At 36.8% G+C, this 16,772-nt stretch overlaps 1 protein-coding gene across 3 annotated transcripts in view; it reads left to right on the plus strand.

Annotated features, from left to right (window-relative positions):
* FBXW7 (F-box and WD repeat domain containing 7) overlaps window positions 1–16,772 on the plus strand; it is a 190,934-nt gene that overhangs the window by 79,908 nt on the left and 94,254 nt on the right. For all 3 annotated transcript variants that reach the window (XR_012628736.1, XM_074866670.1, XM_074866673.1), the window contains exon 2: window positions 8,629–9,186. Coding sequence is in view for 2 of the 3 variants with exons in the window: in XM_074866670.1 (XP_074722771.1) it covers window positions 8,698–9,186 (489 nt within the window). In the remaining variant the exon portion in view is untranslated. The remainder of the gene's footprint in view (window positions 1–8,628; window positions 9,187–16,772) is intronic.

Here is a 16,772-nt window from a genome sequence, read left to right on the forward strand (position 1 = left end):
TGAAAAAAACAGGTATTCATTAATTATGCAAGGTAAGAATTTTTTATTTAGAGAGGTAAAAATTTTAATATAGGGAACCCAAGTAATGTTACAGTTGTCAAAGCAGAAAGGATAAGACAGTGTAACTGAAAACTGTGCACTTCACTTTTTCAGCACAGAGGTCCTTTCAGGGAGAAAATGGACACTGCTGGATATTACAGATTAAGTGGAGGCACGAAGGATTATATGGAGGACTTGCCTGTTTTATTTTCAATAGTGGTTGGAAAACTTGGCACGCTTTAAATAACTCAAAGCTTTTTTTCTGCTTTCCCTTTTCTGAGGAAAAGGGGAGAGAAGCCTTTCATTAGTTGCACATGATAGTTAACTTGTCACATTTTACAACTTAATCCTTTTTCTTTAAAGAGTTGTTAGTGAAAAGGCAAACCAGCCATCTTCTGTATGACAGTCATTATTATTATAACTACTAAAAATAACACAATTATTTATATGAACACAGTAAGATCAGTCATAACTGATCTCCTCCTACTGTGGATTGTTGCCTCCCTTGATATCTTTCAAGGAATTTAGATGATACTATTCTAAATTATATCCATTCAGTCTTCTTGATGAAAACATAACAATGCAGAATTAGAAATAAGGAGTATCTTTCGTGCTTTTACTGTTGGTCTTGGTTTTCAGGAAGCTAAGAGATATGAACAGGATTCTTGATAAACAGCCATGAGCTCCCCACTTCTTCAATAACACCGTACTGGTGTTAATAACTTGTCAGTTGGGATATGTCTTTGAGGAAAAGGACTTTGAATTTTAATTTTTATTTAAATACTTTTTTTTTTTAATTACTGTGTGATGGAGGCTTTCAGCAGTTTGCTCATGGGTCACTTTTGCATTTCCCTCGTATCTCCACCCTATCCTTAGCACAGTATCTCACAGTAATTCTCATTTTCTTAAGTGTCAGATTTTAAGGTAAAAACATAACTTGTGCCACACACTATTCACTAATTATTTGCTACGATATTCTTCTCCTTTTCGAAACAAGGAAAATGCAGGCATTTTTTTAGCACTTTAAATACAAGAACTGAGGTAATGAATTACATATGGAGAAGTGTTTACAGAAAAAAAAATCAATAGTTTCCTCTCTTCCTGTTATGTGATGATGGCTTTAATTTTGTCGTCAGGTATCTATTAATACATTTTTATAGCATTATTCTCTGTGCTAGAGCATTAGAGACTCTGCTACAAGTTCAACTCTGATTTTTTTTTTTTTTTCCTTCCCCTCTGCAAGAAGTCTTTCTGAGTTAATCTATTCTGTGTGAAATTTTAGCCAGAGCAGTCCTGTTTTTGAGGAGAACACACAAGGAGGGAAGAAAAGGGCTTTTGGCTTAAAGCATTAAGACTTGACACTCCTCTTGCTGTTGCAGACAGAATCAGTGAAATCCATTTTAGCTGAATACATCCAGATTCTGTGTTTCTGTGTGCATGAACACCGCAGGTGGTCAGTCACCTACATGAATGGAATGAATCCATGTGTGCCCTACCTGTACACAGCAAGGAAGCATGTTGCACCTTTTGTAGCTTTTCCCACTGTCTATCTGCAGTCACTATCTGTGAGAGTTAAGTGAACCTGTATCGAAGAAACTGGGCTTTTACAGTGGTGACTGAAAAGTTTTGTTCATCCACTTACTCATGCAATACAATGTTATTTGTTTCTGAAAAAGGAATTGACATTAAAAGTTAATGTTCTGTTATGATGCTAAATGTGCACAAATGGAGATCATATGGAAATCCTGTGGAAAAAATAAATGTAAAGAGAAGAAATGGTAGATCCATAAAATGGAAGAATTTATTCTTCCACACTAACAGGACAAAGACCTGTTTAACAGAAAATTTTGTCACTGATTCAGCAGTTGAGTTTTCAGGAAGGTTTGCACATCTGCAAATGGAAATCTATGTGTGAATGTAGCTGAAGGTCAGAAGAATGCAATCTGAGTGCTGGACTCTTGTTTTCTTAGTGATATAATCTGTATAAAGTAATTAGACATGATCATACATATTTTATCATAGTCTAAAGAATAAATATGTTGACTGCTTGTAGCTCAAGCTGTTTCTTCTAAGCTTTTGCTTGTGAAAGGTCTATTCATCTCTCTTCTACCTCTGCTATTTTCTTATCATGCTACTCAACTTAAGTACTGCTATATATAAATTCTTGTAGCAATTACTCATTTCCTAAACTACTTTTTGTATTCTTATTCTCTAGTGGGTTTTGCGTGCTCTTTCACATTTTATCATTTATTAAATACTTTACCTGTGTCTACCAAAAGATGGAAGATTATGTGATAGGTCCTCTGTATGCCTTTGTCTTTCCAGCCCAGAGTTAAAACAAAGTTTTCTTTTTAATGGCTTCTGTGTGTTTGTCCCCATAACTGATAGCAAGGGACATTGCTCTGTCATGCTCTTACTTACCCACATATCGTCAGCTATTGTCTCTCATCTAAATCCCTTCACTTTCTGCGGGAAATGGATCAGAATGGAGCAAAGTGCCTGGGACTGTGAAGTAGCATTGTGGGCTGAAAGGAATTGGAAGACCAAAGCATGAGATTGGAGAGGGAGCTGGGTTAAGAGGCAGTCCTGGGAGAAAAAGTAAGTTTGGATGATGAAATAAAGAGAGAAGGGATGAGGTCTGTTGAAATAGGATTGTGGGGTTAATAGAAGCAGGTGCACAGGAGACACATATTTTACAGTAGACCATATGTGGTGGGAAAACTGGAATTGTCTTTGTTCAGAAACATTTAGGAGGGTAGGTCAGGGCACAAAGACTTGATGAAAAGCCTCAGAAGGTAGGTACAAAGTTGGGGCCAGATTACAGTAGGGAGGGGAATAATGAAACCTGGCCACACAAGAAGATTAGAGGCAGCTGGGCTTAATTAAATTTGCACAGGAAACTTTAATTGCGGTATTTTTTTAAATTTAATGAATACTAAATCTAGTTTTTTGTGTGCTGTCAGATTTATGTTTGACATAAGTAATTAGAGGAGCACTTCCATTTAGTGTTGGTTACTTTGACCACTTTGCACTGAATAAACAACATGAATTTATTGCTAAAGTATCTAGAGAGAGTCAAAAAGGGAGCAGATTAATTTCTAATCCAACAGAAGAGTTATGTGTGCTGCTCCACGAAGTGTTGGCAGAGCTTTCCTGGCCAGGGTGATAGTAGAGAAGGAGCAGAGAATCTTTTTGGTTGCTAATTTGTTCTGAAGCTTGGAGCCATCAATAATGGAGCTGACTGGGAGATTTGAGGTGTATATGTGTTTGGAAGAAGTAGTTTATCATTCTTAGAAAAAGCATGCATGCTTTTAGAATGAGATGCATAGTTAATGATGTATTTTCTTTTGATGAAAAGTTATTGAAAGTTTTTAAAGCCTTATGTTAATCTAATCAACATTTTGTGCTGATGAAATACAGGTTTGTTTATTTTCCTCTTCTGTACAATGTGTTATTCAACTCAGAATTTTATGACTTGAGGAGTCCGTTACTGTGATCAAGTTTGCCATCCTGTGTAACGCAGCAAAATTATTCTCCTGTAACTTTTGTTTAGAGCTCATAACTTCAGTTTAAGTTGTGGCTTTATCTGAAGTAACTTGTCTGTTAAGTCGTTGCATGAGGATAATTGTCCACTACCATAACCTATAAAAGAAGACGGTGAATTCTTCATTTGACTTTGTATAGTTTCAGTTTCCACTTATTGCATGTTGATTGGTTTGTTACTTTGCTAGTTCAAAATCCTTCCCATATACAAACTGTGTAGCCAGTAATCAGATCAATATATTAAACATTTTCTTTAATACAGCATGTAAGTTGCTTGCTTGTAGTGTTTTGCATTGTTAGCTATCGTGGCCATACTCAAAATATATATATTTTTTTTTGTAGAACATGGTCCACAACCTTACCAGTATTATGTTGTTTATTTCTACCTGTTTGATAGTCCATTTCATTCACTTTGTATGCATATTTTTCAGATGGGTTTAACAGGTTTTGGGTAGCTGGCAGTGCTGGAGCGTACCTGTCGTTAGGTGCATTGTACTTTGTGTGTTAGTCTGGATTTGGATCAAGAGTACACTTTTAAAGTGTAATTTCTGATTGTCCATACCAGCTCCCCAATAGAACGAGTTAAAGCACAGCTGTCCCAGAGCACCTTCTGGGTGAAACTAAACCAGAAGATGTGCTCCAACTGTGAAGGTCATCTTAGGCCCTGGCCGTCAGAGCTGGTCTGGAAATAACAGCCCTTTCCCCTCCCCAGAGCCCATATCCTGTGGGTGCTGAGTCTCAGCTTTGCACGTCTGCCCCTACTGCGCTGGCTTGCTAATGTAGATCTAGCTTTAAGTTACCAACATGCCAGTGTCAATCTTGGGCAAGGTGTGCTTATAAGGATTTTATTTTTCTTTCAGAAGGTAGATTGGGACGTTGAAATGAGATCACAGGAGAACTTTAGCTTGGGTGGGATGTTCCTTTTTTACTTTCTGTTTACCTCAGTTATAATTCAGTATTACTCAGTTTAATGTATCTCAGCTTTCTACTGTGTTATTCATATTAATTTGTTAGACAGGTTTTAATCAAATACCTACAGAAGCTTTTGTGTTAGTCCAGTTGTCTTTGTCCACCAAATCTGTAATATCAGAAAGATTTGTCTAGGAGCGTCTGCTGCCCGTAAACCATGTTGTGACTGTAACTATTCTGTCTTTTCACTAATTGCTGTCCTGATCAGTATTAGCATGACTTAGGTTAGTATCCAAGTCAGTCTGATTCTCTAATGTCAAAGTTAATTCTTTCAATTTTTTTCTAAAGTACTTTTCAAGTTATGTTATACTTTGTTAAAAAAACCAAAGCTCTCTACCCCTCACCCCCATGTACATCACTTCCCTTTTTTTTTCTTTACAGTTTCAAGTGATAAAAAAGGGATAATAAAAACCAGCAGTACTGATGGAGATCTCCCATTTTTTCCCCATAGTTATATGTTTTTATAGGTTAAAAATGTTTAACAACTTTTGTATTTACTAGAGGACAGAGATATTTCAGGAGTGGTCAGCCTCTCAGGAAGTGAAGTGGTCAACCTCTCTCAGTACAGAATTGCAACCTGTTGTGGTAGATAAACCTAAGGAGTTTTCTTTGTAGTTCCCCATTGTTGCTTGGCATTTCTTACAAGTGGTTTTGAGCAACTGTTGTTCTGGGTTATTTTTATAATCTATCTTCTATGCAAATTTAATGGATAAAGCTGAAGAATTCTGCTTAAGCAGCATTTAATCTTCAATATAGATGGGATACATTCATCAACTCTGAATTTACAGTTGGATCAGTCTCGGGACTTCCATTTTCCTTAGGGATTCCTTGTATTTTGCTTTTATATACAACCAGCTGCAAGTGTTATGAAATTTACCTGGGAGTTGCCAAGTTAGAGTTGTTGACCAAAACTTAATAAGTTTTGCATGTTTATGCCACTGCACTGCAATGTTTTGGTGTCTGTCTAAAAAAATCCCTTTGCAGTCTGAGGTGGGGAGGAAAGCAACAGCTTTCCCCTGTGGATCTTCTGGGGTTTAGCTGACTTGAGTCATTTTGGACTCTTAAGAGTATAAATGAAGGAGGCACTGTAGCAGCTGAAAACACAGCATTTTAGTTCTCTGGTAGTTGATTTGTAAATACACTTCTTCCTGCAAAATAATAATCCTGTCTTATTCCTTATCTGCCTTATATATGAAAATGATTGTATCTTGTGTATTAGCTGACAGTAGTTAATTCTGAAAGCATTTACGTGACAGAAGGCAGCTTTAATGTTTCAAATCTCTCGGATAATGTACATCCATCTGTTCTTTAGCGAATGCACCTCTTTGCATATTGATGATTTCTGATGTAGCACTGCTTGTAATGAAATAATGTGTTTTACAGGCTTCTGGAAAAACCAAGTTGAGTTTATTCATTGAAATACAGAGTAAAACTGAAATCACTATGAGTGAAGCTGATTTTGTGAATTGATGGTCACTACAAAAATGTAGGAATAATTTAAAATATATGCTAGTACTAGTGTATGTTCATTTTTTTAATTGGCTGGAATTTCATTTGTGTATATTAACAATAACAATAGTGTTATTTTTGTCACTTCAGCATTTAGCAGAATGATGCGTTTTATTACTTAAGTATTTCAGTGCTGACCTTCCATGTCGGTTGCTTATAGATATAAATTGAAAGTATTTATTAAATTATGGAAACAAATGCAGCATTTGCAGTTTTATCAAGTAAGTCCTAAGCCAATAACTTGCATATATTTGAAATAATGCTGTTGATACTGAAAAAATATGATTAAAACTTTTAAGCTTCATTCATGGCTATTTAGAGAATCATTTGTGGTGGAAGCTAAAATTGCTAGATTGTGACGATGTAAATCTCTTGTTTGATCCTTTTTTTTAATTACTGATTTGTACATGATTTAATGCTTAAAAAAATCCAAATCTTTTCTCTTTTCATGAGAAAATAATACGTGATGTTGTCATGTTCATAATGCCGAAACTATGTAGCAAGCCTGATAAATAAGTTGTGCTAACCTCAGATTATATATGCAACCAAATTTGACATTTGATGAAATGGAGTTATTAAACATCACTTCAATATGCTAAGATTTCTGGGCTTTGAGGAAAAATGTTAAGTGAAAACATTTCTCTTAGGTGCCACGAAGAGTGCACTCTTTCTCAAGTGCTACTTACTATATATAGAAAATTAAACACATTCCCTTTTGGTGCCCCTTGCACTCAAGGTTGGAGTCACTAGGTTCTGGTTTGGGTCATGTGCACCCTAGTGCCCTATTGCTTTTTTCCACTGGTAAAAGCAGGAGTCAGCACAGCCTCTGCTTGCTTTCATTGTGCCCTTGCCTTGATGTGTGGAGCTTAATTGTGTTTTAATATTAGCTTCTCATTCACTGATTGGAGCTAATTGCTAGTGGACACTTTCTTTGGAACACATATTTCAGCTGTTAAGCTCATAAGGTTTTATTTGGGGGAAGTTGTCATCTGGGTACATATGTGGAAATTTGAGAACCACGTCTTAGGGATGTAAGTATTATTTCCCTGAGACAGAGGGGACAAGTGTGCAGAATCCCATCTATGAACCCTTCTCAATGCAAGACTTGAAAAACATCTGTAAATGTGTTTCTGTGGCTTTTATGGTACAACACAATGAAAATTACCTTAAAGCAGTAGTTCCTGGTACTTTCTTCCCTCCTCACCAGTAAGTTGAATATTTTTACAAATGTCATGGAGCAAAGTTGGGGTTTATCTGTTCCACACCTCCATCATCCAAGGCTCTAGGTTTTTTTTTTTTTTAACTATAAGAGATAGAGGACTTCCTGAAAAAAGGAGGGTGGGTGGGAGAGGTTAGGAGAATATCTTCCTATACTGAAGTACTCCTTGAAACTTGCATCCTTCACTGTTCCGACTCCAAGGAGACTCAGCAGTCATCCTCCCTTCCAGTACTGTATTATTGTGCTTTCTGAATCTCTCTCTCTTAGCATAGCCTGCTGAGTGTGTGGTGCGGTCTATGGACACCGGAGGACAGTGGTTCTATACAGATAAAAAAGCCAATTATTTTCTCTTTGTACACATTGTCATTTGCAACCTGTGAATCTGACTACTTGTTGAGTTCATGTCTGACTTCACCTACTCAACACCTCACTTGAATCTAGGGGAACTGAAGTCACGATGTGCCATTCTCAAAGGTTGTATAGCTGGAAATCTAATACCAAATTTAAGATCTAGTTAGACTGTGTTGTATCCCTCTGTGATTGTATATTGCTTGCATGCACATGTGTAGCTGAATGTGTGGATAATTTGGAAGTTGCATTAGTATTTTTCAGTCTCTATTAATATACACCTAAATTTGGCAATTTTTTAACTTCTCAGAGTCTCCTTTAACAATTCTTGTAGTTTCTTAGAGTTTGGAGAAATTTACTGCTAACAGTGATTTTTTGCGAGGCAAGGTATGTGCTGTTTCTGGGCTGCCCGTGCTGCCTACTGATGTCTGCTTTTGACCACTGGGCATCTTTGCGGCCAGTTTAAGACTTGGAAGTGATACAGCTATATTCCTTAGTGGGTGTTCTCTTTTTCATTTATCTAGAAGAAAATCATAGTAACAAGAAATTAAACTTTCAATTATACCTGAAAATATGCCTGCTCTTAAGGCATGAGACCAAAACCAGTTCATCATTTATGAGTAATATGTAAAGTCTGTAATCAAATGAGAGGAAAAATATGCCATTTGAAAATTATCTCTGTCTAATTTTTAGCAAGTAATATCACATACTTGGATCTTCTGTTAACTTTAATGGTTCTTGTGAATTCTCTAGGAGGGCAAGCAGTTCTTCTGAAATTTGCAGAATCTGATGCTTACAGAGATCATGATCAGACTGTTTGACACAAAGTTGTCTGCAGTCTGTTTGGGTTTTTCCAGTTGTGTGTCAAGTAACATTTTTTCCATGTTTCTTGGAATTTGAAGTTGTCAGGAGTAATAAAATGAAACAAGTTGTTAATGCTTTATCTAATAAAAAATACACCTTTTGTAATTTCCCACTTTTTCTTTTTTTTGTCTCCTTAGAATGTGAAAGCATTTGCATCTTCAGATAGCCTAGCCAAGGTCCAAGAAGTAGCAAGCTGGCTTTTGGAAATGAATCAGGAACTGCTCTCTGTGGGCAGCAAGAGGCGACGAACTGGTGGATCTCTTCGAGGTAATGCTTCCTCAAGCCAAGTAGATGAGGAGCAGATGAATCGGGTCGTAGAAGAGGAGGAGCAGCAGCAAAGACGACAACAAGAGGAGCAGCACATTGGGAGGAACGGGGAGATAGGAGGAGAAGAACCTGGATTTGATGACAGGCATGAGTCTCAGCAGGAACAGTTAGAAGAAAATAACAATAGACTTGTTCCAGCGGAGGAAGAATCCACTTGTAACCAAGAGGAAGATGATGATGAACATGCTGGTGATCAAGAGGAGGAGGTGGAAGAGGAGGAGGAAATGGACCAGGAGAGCGATGATTTTGATCAGTCTGACGACAGCAGTAGAGAAGATGAACACGCTAACAGTAACAGTGTCACAAATTCCAATAGCCTCATGGACTTGCCCATTCACCAGTCATCACCATTCTACATAAAGACAAAGGTGAGAAACTACATTTTTTTGTGTTCTTAATCCCCATTAACTCTGGATTTTGAAAAATAATTTGTGTATTTAACTTAAACAAGTTTTATGATGAAGCAAAGAGTTTACTTCCTAAAGAGCTCATTACGAAAAATTTATGGAGTCCACAAAAACTATACTGTTTTAACTGTTAATAATCAAATTATTTGCAGGCATTTAACATGAGCAAATACTCCTATACATTTTAAGGAATAGAACTCTGATGACTATGTTCAGAAAGTCAGGGTGTTTCATTATAAATATTTTTACACGCTAACTCATACACTTAAGACCATCCTGGCATTACTTACGATATTTTTCTTCTCAAAGCAGGCAAGAAGGAAGGTAAGCAGTTGTGCACATGTGGTGTTCTCTGAGAATATGTGGTTCATTTAGATGAAAACCTTGTAATGAAAAAATAGGGTGGGATATTTCAGAAACATCAAGTTCTTCCTTCTGGCCAGGTTATAGTGAGTTCATTGACAAAATACAGGTTAAAAAAAGTGTGTTAACCAGTCATTCAGTTACAAACTCATTACATAATGTCATATGGTATCCTGCTTGTGAGGACCTTGTAAATGTGTGCAGTGGTTGTTAAGAACTTCTGATTTGCAATAAGAATTTGGAAATAAATATTGGTATTTGTATTGCTATGTACATCACCTAACATTTCAGATTAAAAAAAAATGTTTTTAGAGTATTAGCTACAGTGTACTTTAGTAGGTCACCATATTTTCCAGATTTTTCAGGAAAGAGGAATTCTGTTAACTCTTAGCAGCAGCAAAAACTGAAAGAATAACTAAAGCAGTGATACTGACTAATAAAAAAGAGGAGCAGGCAAGTGTTCTTATGGAAGAATGTTGTTCCTAAGCCTATGTACCAATTTCTTTTTCTTATTAATTGGTAATAGAACACCTAGCCTCACCTTTCAAAAAACAAAACAACAAAATCCCCTCAAATTTTTACAATGTACTTCAGAAAAAATAAATTTGATGTAAGCCAAAACAAAAGAACAAAAAATCAGTTAACATAAGTTAACAGGGTTCCCTGTGTGTTTGAGTATGAACATAAATGTATACAGATGGATAATCAGTCTTGAAGATGCACCAGAACATGTAAATAGGATGAACATTTGCTTCTGGAAGCTGCAGCCATATGTTTTTGGTAGTAGTGATTAGTATATAATTCACTTGTGTGTTTAAATTATCTCAGCTAACATCTTTGATTTTTGAAAAGTCATGATGCTTTCATATGAGTTTTAATTTGCTATTGATAATGCTACTGTTCAAGGTACTGAAGTATATGCTTTCTAATTTGGAATGAAATACTGTCATATTTCATGTTACTCAGTTGACTTTTTACAACTTAAATTCTTCTTTTTATTCCAATGCTTTGGTTTTCCCAGATTTAGTATGACTTACTGGGTATTGTATAGCAACTTGCATCCAGTATGGACTTGATATTTAATGTAGGAAATGTTTACACTCAAAAATATATTTTTAAGTCTCTGAATTGGAAACTTCTTGAAGTGCTTTGTAAATAACCATACTGAAGTTATATACAAACAAGAAGACAGCATAGTTTTCAGTGGTGGTCAGTTCTGAAGCTTTTTTTATCGTCTCCAACAATGAATGCAGGTTTTTTATTTCTTTTTTTAAGGCATATTTGACATAAACTGAAACAAGCTGGTTTAACCTGAAGGAGGTTGTCTGAAAGATTCTTGAATAGATGCACAATTTCTGTGTGGTCTGATAGTTGCTTTGCATATTGTTTCCATGCAGTAATGGCCATTTTTCTCTGCTCTGTCCCCAGGCTGTGCTCCTACAAGAACTGTTGGGGAGCTAGGTAGTGTGAACTGTATTTGGGAATTGTTCTTGATTCATGGTGCAACTCTATTTTAGGTAGCGTTAACTATGTACCTGAAAGATCATCACAGGTTAGAAAGCTGCTCGAGCTGACTGCTCTAGGTCATGGTTACTACACAGTAAGACTGACACAATGCAACATTAATGTTGCCAATTCATTGATAAACCAACGTTTAACCATAGGAATACATTCAGTGTTAAGAAGTGATGTAGAAATAGAGCTGTGCAGAAGCATGAATGAATTACCAGAGTAAAAATAAAATGACTAATTAATACCATGCTTTTGAGAAGAAAAAGGAGTGTTTCTAAGACTCATCAGCTGTATTTACAAGTGATTTCTGGTTCTACCTGTTGAAAATAAACTCATCCTAGGAAGCTTGAACCTGTTAGACTTATTTTTAGCTTTTCAGATATGTTTCTCAGCATTTGTAGGCTAGTATGGTTCTCACAACTCTGGCTGAATTACCTGCTCCCTCGCTGTGTGCTGTACTCCTGTGAAACTTGCTTTGCGCTACCAGTATTGGCTGTGATGGCTGAATCTGCTACTTGCTGTTGGTGTGTCAACTGTAAACCTGGCTTCTCAGAAGGGTGCATTCTTGATCCAACACAGTTGCTAGTTTGGTCTGGTTGTACATAGCAATATTGGCAACACGCAGTTTTCATCACTACCAAATATCAAGAGATAATAGTGAGACTGAATAAAATAGCAACCGCTACTGCTGTAGGTGGTGTTGTGCAGCTCATCTCAACTTTTTGCTATCTCTGTCCTTTGTCCTTCTACTTTTATTTCTTTCCTCATAAGCTACTGAGTAAAGTCTCTTTCTCATCTGGCTTTTGTTTTGCTTGTTGGTCTGTGGGATCCTGTGTGGTTAAGGAAAGAAAAGGCAAGGTTCCCATGTTAACACCGCAATGTGTATGCATCTTGCTTGCATTTGCCGCCTGTCACCTGGGCTTCCACTTGACAGCAGCAAGCTCGCTGTGTTCTTCCTGATAAACTTCACCAGAAGCATAAACCCCATTATATATTTTTTATATTTTTGTATATTTATAAATACATTTTATATATATTCACAGTTTACATAATGTTTATATAATATATATAAAACTATACATATATGTATATATATACACACTTATATATATTTATACACTTGCTTATATAATATATATATCAAATTATATATAAATACTTGGCTCATACTACTGCTCCATGCAAATAACTGAGATAACTGTTGCCATAATGTTGTGAAAATGTTATGTTTAAAGGGCATGTTGCACTTGAAATGAGAAGGCCCATGGTTCAGGAGAGACTTTGTTGCATTCACCAGCAACTTTAATTTTAAAAATCTAACTTGAATTTTAAAATCCAAGTAAACAGGCAGAGAGGAGGATTGTTAGTTGGTATGTGGCTATTTTTTTTTTGTTCTGGGTTTCAGGAAACATATTTGTCTGCTGTGCTTGTCTGGAGGGATGTCTGAAGGAGTGTTTGAGCCTGTCTATGGGAGTTGCTCAATCCTTCTGGACAACAGGCATTGTTCAACAAGAGTCTTTGCAACAAAACCCCTCTTACTTAAACATTTATTTCCTTTTCTTCTATTGAGACTGTCATGAAACTTAGCAAATTAGGATATATGAATGTAAAACATTATTTCTGTGCTATTTAGATTGTGATGGTGAATCCTCGTAAGGGGTCAGACTTTCTGCATGCAGAACTCTCCACTAACTTTCTGAGTTAGTGTCTTCTTCAAATGCAGGTTTGCTTGTTGCAGGATTGTGGGCTGTCATGGTGATTGTTTTGTTGGTTAACCAGAGCTTCCTAAGAACCAGAAAACAGATTAACTAAAATGAAGGTGAAAAATTCTTGTATAGTTGGATCTACGACGACAAAAACCACTTTGATACCCTTTCAGCAGTTGTCATGTCTGAGCTTTTTTTCTTCATTTTGCTTCATTACTAAAGGTAATAAGATGATCTTTTTAATAGATGCCTTTCATATATAACATATGGAATCACAGAATTGTTTAGGTTGGAAAAGACCTGTAAGATCAGGTCCAACTGTTAATCTAACACTGCCAAGTCCACCAGTAAACCATGTCCCTAAGTGCCACATCTACACATCTTTTAAATATCTCCAGGGCAGCCTGTTCCAGTGCTTGACAACCCTTTTGCTGAAGAAATTTTTCCCAATATCCAGTCTAAACCTCCCCTGGTGCAACCTGAAGCCTTTTCCTCTTGTCCTGCTGCTTGTTACTTGGGAGAAGAGACCAACACCCATGATAAGATCTCCCCTGAGCCTCCTTTTCTCCAGACTAAACAACCCAGTTGCCTCAGCCGCTCCCCACAGGACTTGTGCTCTACACCCTTCACCAGCTTTGCTGCTCTTCTTCAGCCAGTTTTCTACCCAGCAAAGAGTACGCCCATCCAAGCCATGAGCAGCCAGTTTCTCCAGGAGAATGCTGTGGGAAATGGTGTCAAGGGCTTTATATATGACAATGGTAAAGGCTGAGAAGCAGCTCAGTTCTCTTGTAAAAATGGTGTACTCTGACTGCAGCATCCTCTGATTCCAGGTACCATACTGTCTGTTTGGCTGTAAGTCACTGGGCATGTGTAAATAATGGTGCTGTTCTGAGAGTGCCTTATCTTGGTTGGTGGTTAAACCTGGAGAGTGAAGGGAGGAGAGACAGAACAAAGAAGCTGGGTTGACTTTGGTGGAGCTAGGACAGGATATACCACAGGAAGACCTGTACCTTGGAGCTTAAATATCCATCTCTCAAGTTCTGAAACAAATCTAAAGCCATGCTCACATATGTAGCTTTGAGCGCTCAAATAGCACAGACTGGGACAGAATTTTTTACTACGAGGTGCTTGGTCCATGCTAGTACATAGAGTCACAAGGATATAAAGGATTTATTTTTCAGTGATTTTTGGCTTTGTATGGAACGGTAGCATTAATTTTTAAACCTAAAGAAAACTAAGATCACACTGGGCAATTTGCGTATGTGAAGTAAAAAGGGACTCCTGTTTTAAAATCTGCCGTTAACTGTCAGAATGTTAATAGACTAAAAGTTTTGTAGGGATAGGGGAGAATAAAGGATGATTAGAGAAATGCTGATCCATGGAAGTAGTTTTTTGTTTTGTGTACGGGCGGTACATGCAATTGAGAGAAGGTTGGAATATTGTGAGTAGGTGGGGTGGTGGTTTTCTGAGTGTATGTTAATATTTTACTCCTTTTCTGAGCAGCAGAGGGGGCTGCTGTTGTTTTGCTGCAGCCCTGCAGAGACTTGTGCAGTGTGCCTTTGCAAAGGTTTTTCCTGCTCTTGCAGTTAGAAACTTGAAGCATGTTTTTTAAGTCTAGGGAATAAATACAACTGGAACAGAAGGACTTAATATTTTTTATTTGTGAGGAAATCTGTTTCCAGTATATGAATTGATGTAGGAATATTTCCTTTAAAAAATAAGTATTAAACATTTTCCGATGGCTTGTGTGATAAGAATACAATGTATGTTTCTCTGCTCTGAGTCCACAGGTGAAAGAGAAAAACTTTATACTACAAAAAAGATTCTTTTTTTTACCTTTATTTTTTGCAGGGATCACACACTGGGTATGTAGATTCTTCATGCCTTTAAGCTCCTGAGTTGTCTTAACAGTTAATGCTTTAAAGTGTTTTTAAACTAAGTAATAATTTGGCTAAAGCTGTGTCAAAAAGGATACATGTTAAGAATTGCTCTGATTGTAAAGTAAAAATACATTGGCAATATAATTTTTTCCTCTTGCTTCTGCCTGGGATTCTCCTTTTTAATGAAAGCTTCTTTCACATCACTCTGTTTAAAAGCCTAGGAACTGGCAAATTTTCTCCTCCCTTGGTTATTCGGAACTACAACACTAAAGTACAATGAGTTAAGGTAAGTAAATTATTTAGGATAAACAATAAATGATCTTTATAACTGCCAGGCAGAATTACTTGTGCATTACTGTAGTTATTTTGAGCAAGTTTTGCTGTTTAAAAAAAATATTTTTTTCTGATGCAGAGCCTTATTTTTTATATTGGACTGAAATAACATTAGAAATATTCATTCTCAGAGATTAATATCAATCAACACTTTTAACCTTTGACTTGTTTCTCGTTTATATACTACACAGTTTAGTTGCTAATGATTCTAAGCATAATGGATCATTTGGAAAGGTTGTGCAACTGTCAGTGAGATGTAGTTTGTTAAATATTAAAGCATCCATGGGAGGGATGCAGATTCTCAGTTTCTCTGTAGATAGCAGGGTTCTTCCCCTTCTGTACTCACCTGCAGCATGCTTCTTTACTACAAATATCAACCCTTCTTTTGAAAAGTACTTCTCACTTTCTCTGCTTTTACTTGACTGGGTTAAGTAATGGCTTCATCTGCTGCCCAAGGCTTGCAGAGGTTTAGTTGTACTTTTGCCTTTTGTGAGTAGAATTGCTCCTACACCTTGATTTGCAGGTAAAACCGGTGTTAAGTAATGGCTGCTCTGCTAATTTTCCTTACTCTCTAAGTGGATCATGAAGCTTGCTAATAGATGTGTGGGCTCTGCTTGTAGTAATGTGGTTATCCCTGATATAGTTTGTGGCTTATCTAAGAACTTGGCTGTCTAAATCAGCTTTCTCATGCAAAGTTCTTGAAATACCTAATAATTAAATGTAACTGTTATGTTAAAATGTTACTTGCAGTCAAAGGACAGGAATTTCTTCTATAATCTGTTTTTTCTTTCCCTTAATGAAGGGTGTCTTACCTCTCTTCACTAGCATTTTTACAAATATAACTACAGAATTAAATGACAGTGCTAATGTACAATTTGTGAAGTAAGTGTATGGAAAGGAAAGTCAAGAATCTCAGTGCCTGGAAGAAAAGTAGTTTAACAGAAAAAATTGATGCTGACAGTTTGGGTCATAGTTTTGACTACAAGATTGTATTTAGTAAGTAGATTTTCACTGTTTTTTTTTTTTTTAAATTTATTTATTTATTTCCCCCCTTCATTACAGAAGGATGTATGGTTTTTGATGTGGAAAGAGGTAGTGCTGATTTAGTTTCTCATTTAGTTTCCTATTACAGAGATTGCTTATTAGACTAGACATAGCTGAGTAGGGCACAAGCAATTTTCTACTTCTGTGCCAGTAACAGAGGACAGTCTTTCAACTCCATTCAAGGGATTTACCTCAACTAGCCACACTGGAAAATAAACGTAGAGAGCTTTTGACTGTGCCAGATTTGTCTGTACAGGTGTCTGATTTAATGTACAATTTCACCTTCTTTGCAGTGAAGCCTGCATCTCAGAGTGTATACCTTTCTTACTTCCTGGTGGTTCTTACCAGACACATCCAGTAGTTTCTCCTGATCATATGTGTAATTCTTTTGTAGCCATGTTGGTTTGTTGTTCACAGGCATATTTCCAGCAGTTCCCTAAAGCACAAAAGATGCTGGCCACCTTTCAAGGGTGGGAGGGTGGGGTGGGATAGGAAGGGGAAACAGCCTCTTGGTTTAGACTTGCTCAGGATTGATGCATTGCCATAAGGTTGCATTGACCTGAATTTTAGTTGCTTGGCCTGTGCAAGAACTCCTTACAGGTAAATACTGGAAAGGAACTTGCCTGTGTTACTCAAACTTTCATATCAGTTTACTTTGTGTAGAATAAACTAAACGGATACCTTCAGAATAACTACTTGAAGCAGTTTC

This window comes from Strix uralensis, chromosome 4 (genome assembly GCF_047716275.1).
Source record: "Strix uralensis isolate ZFMK-TIS-50842 chromosome 4, bStrUra1, whole genome shotgun sequence".
NCBI classification, from domain to species: domain Eukaryota; kingdom Metazoa; phylum Chordata; class Aves; order Strigiformes; family Strigidae; genus Strix; species Strix uralensis.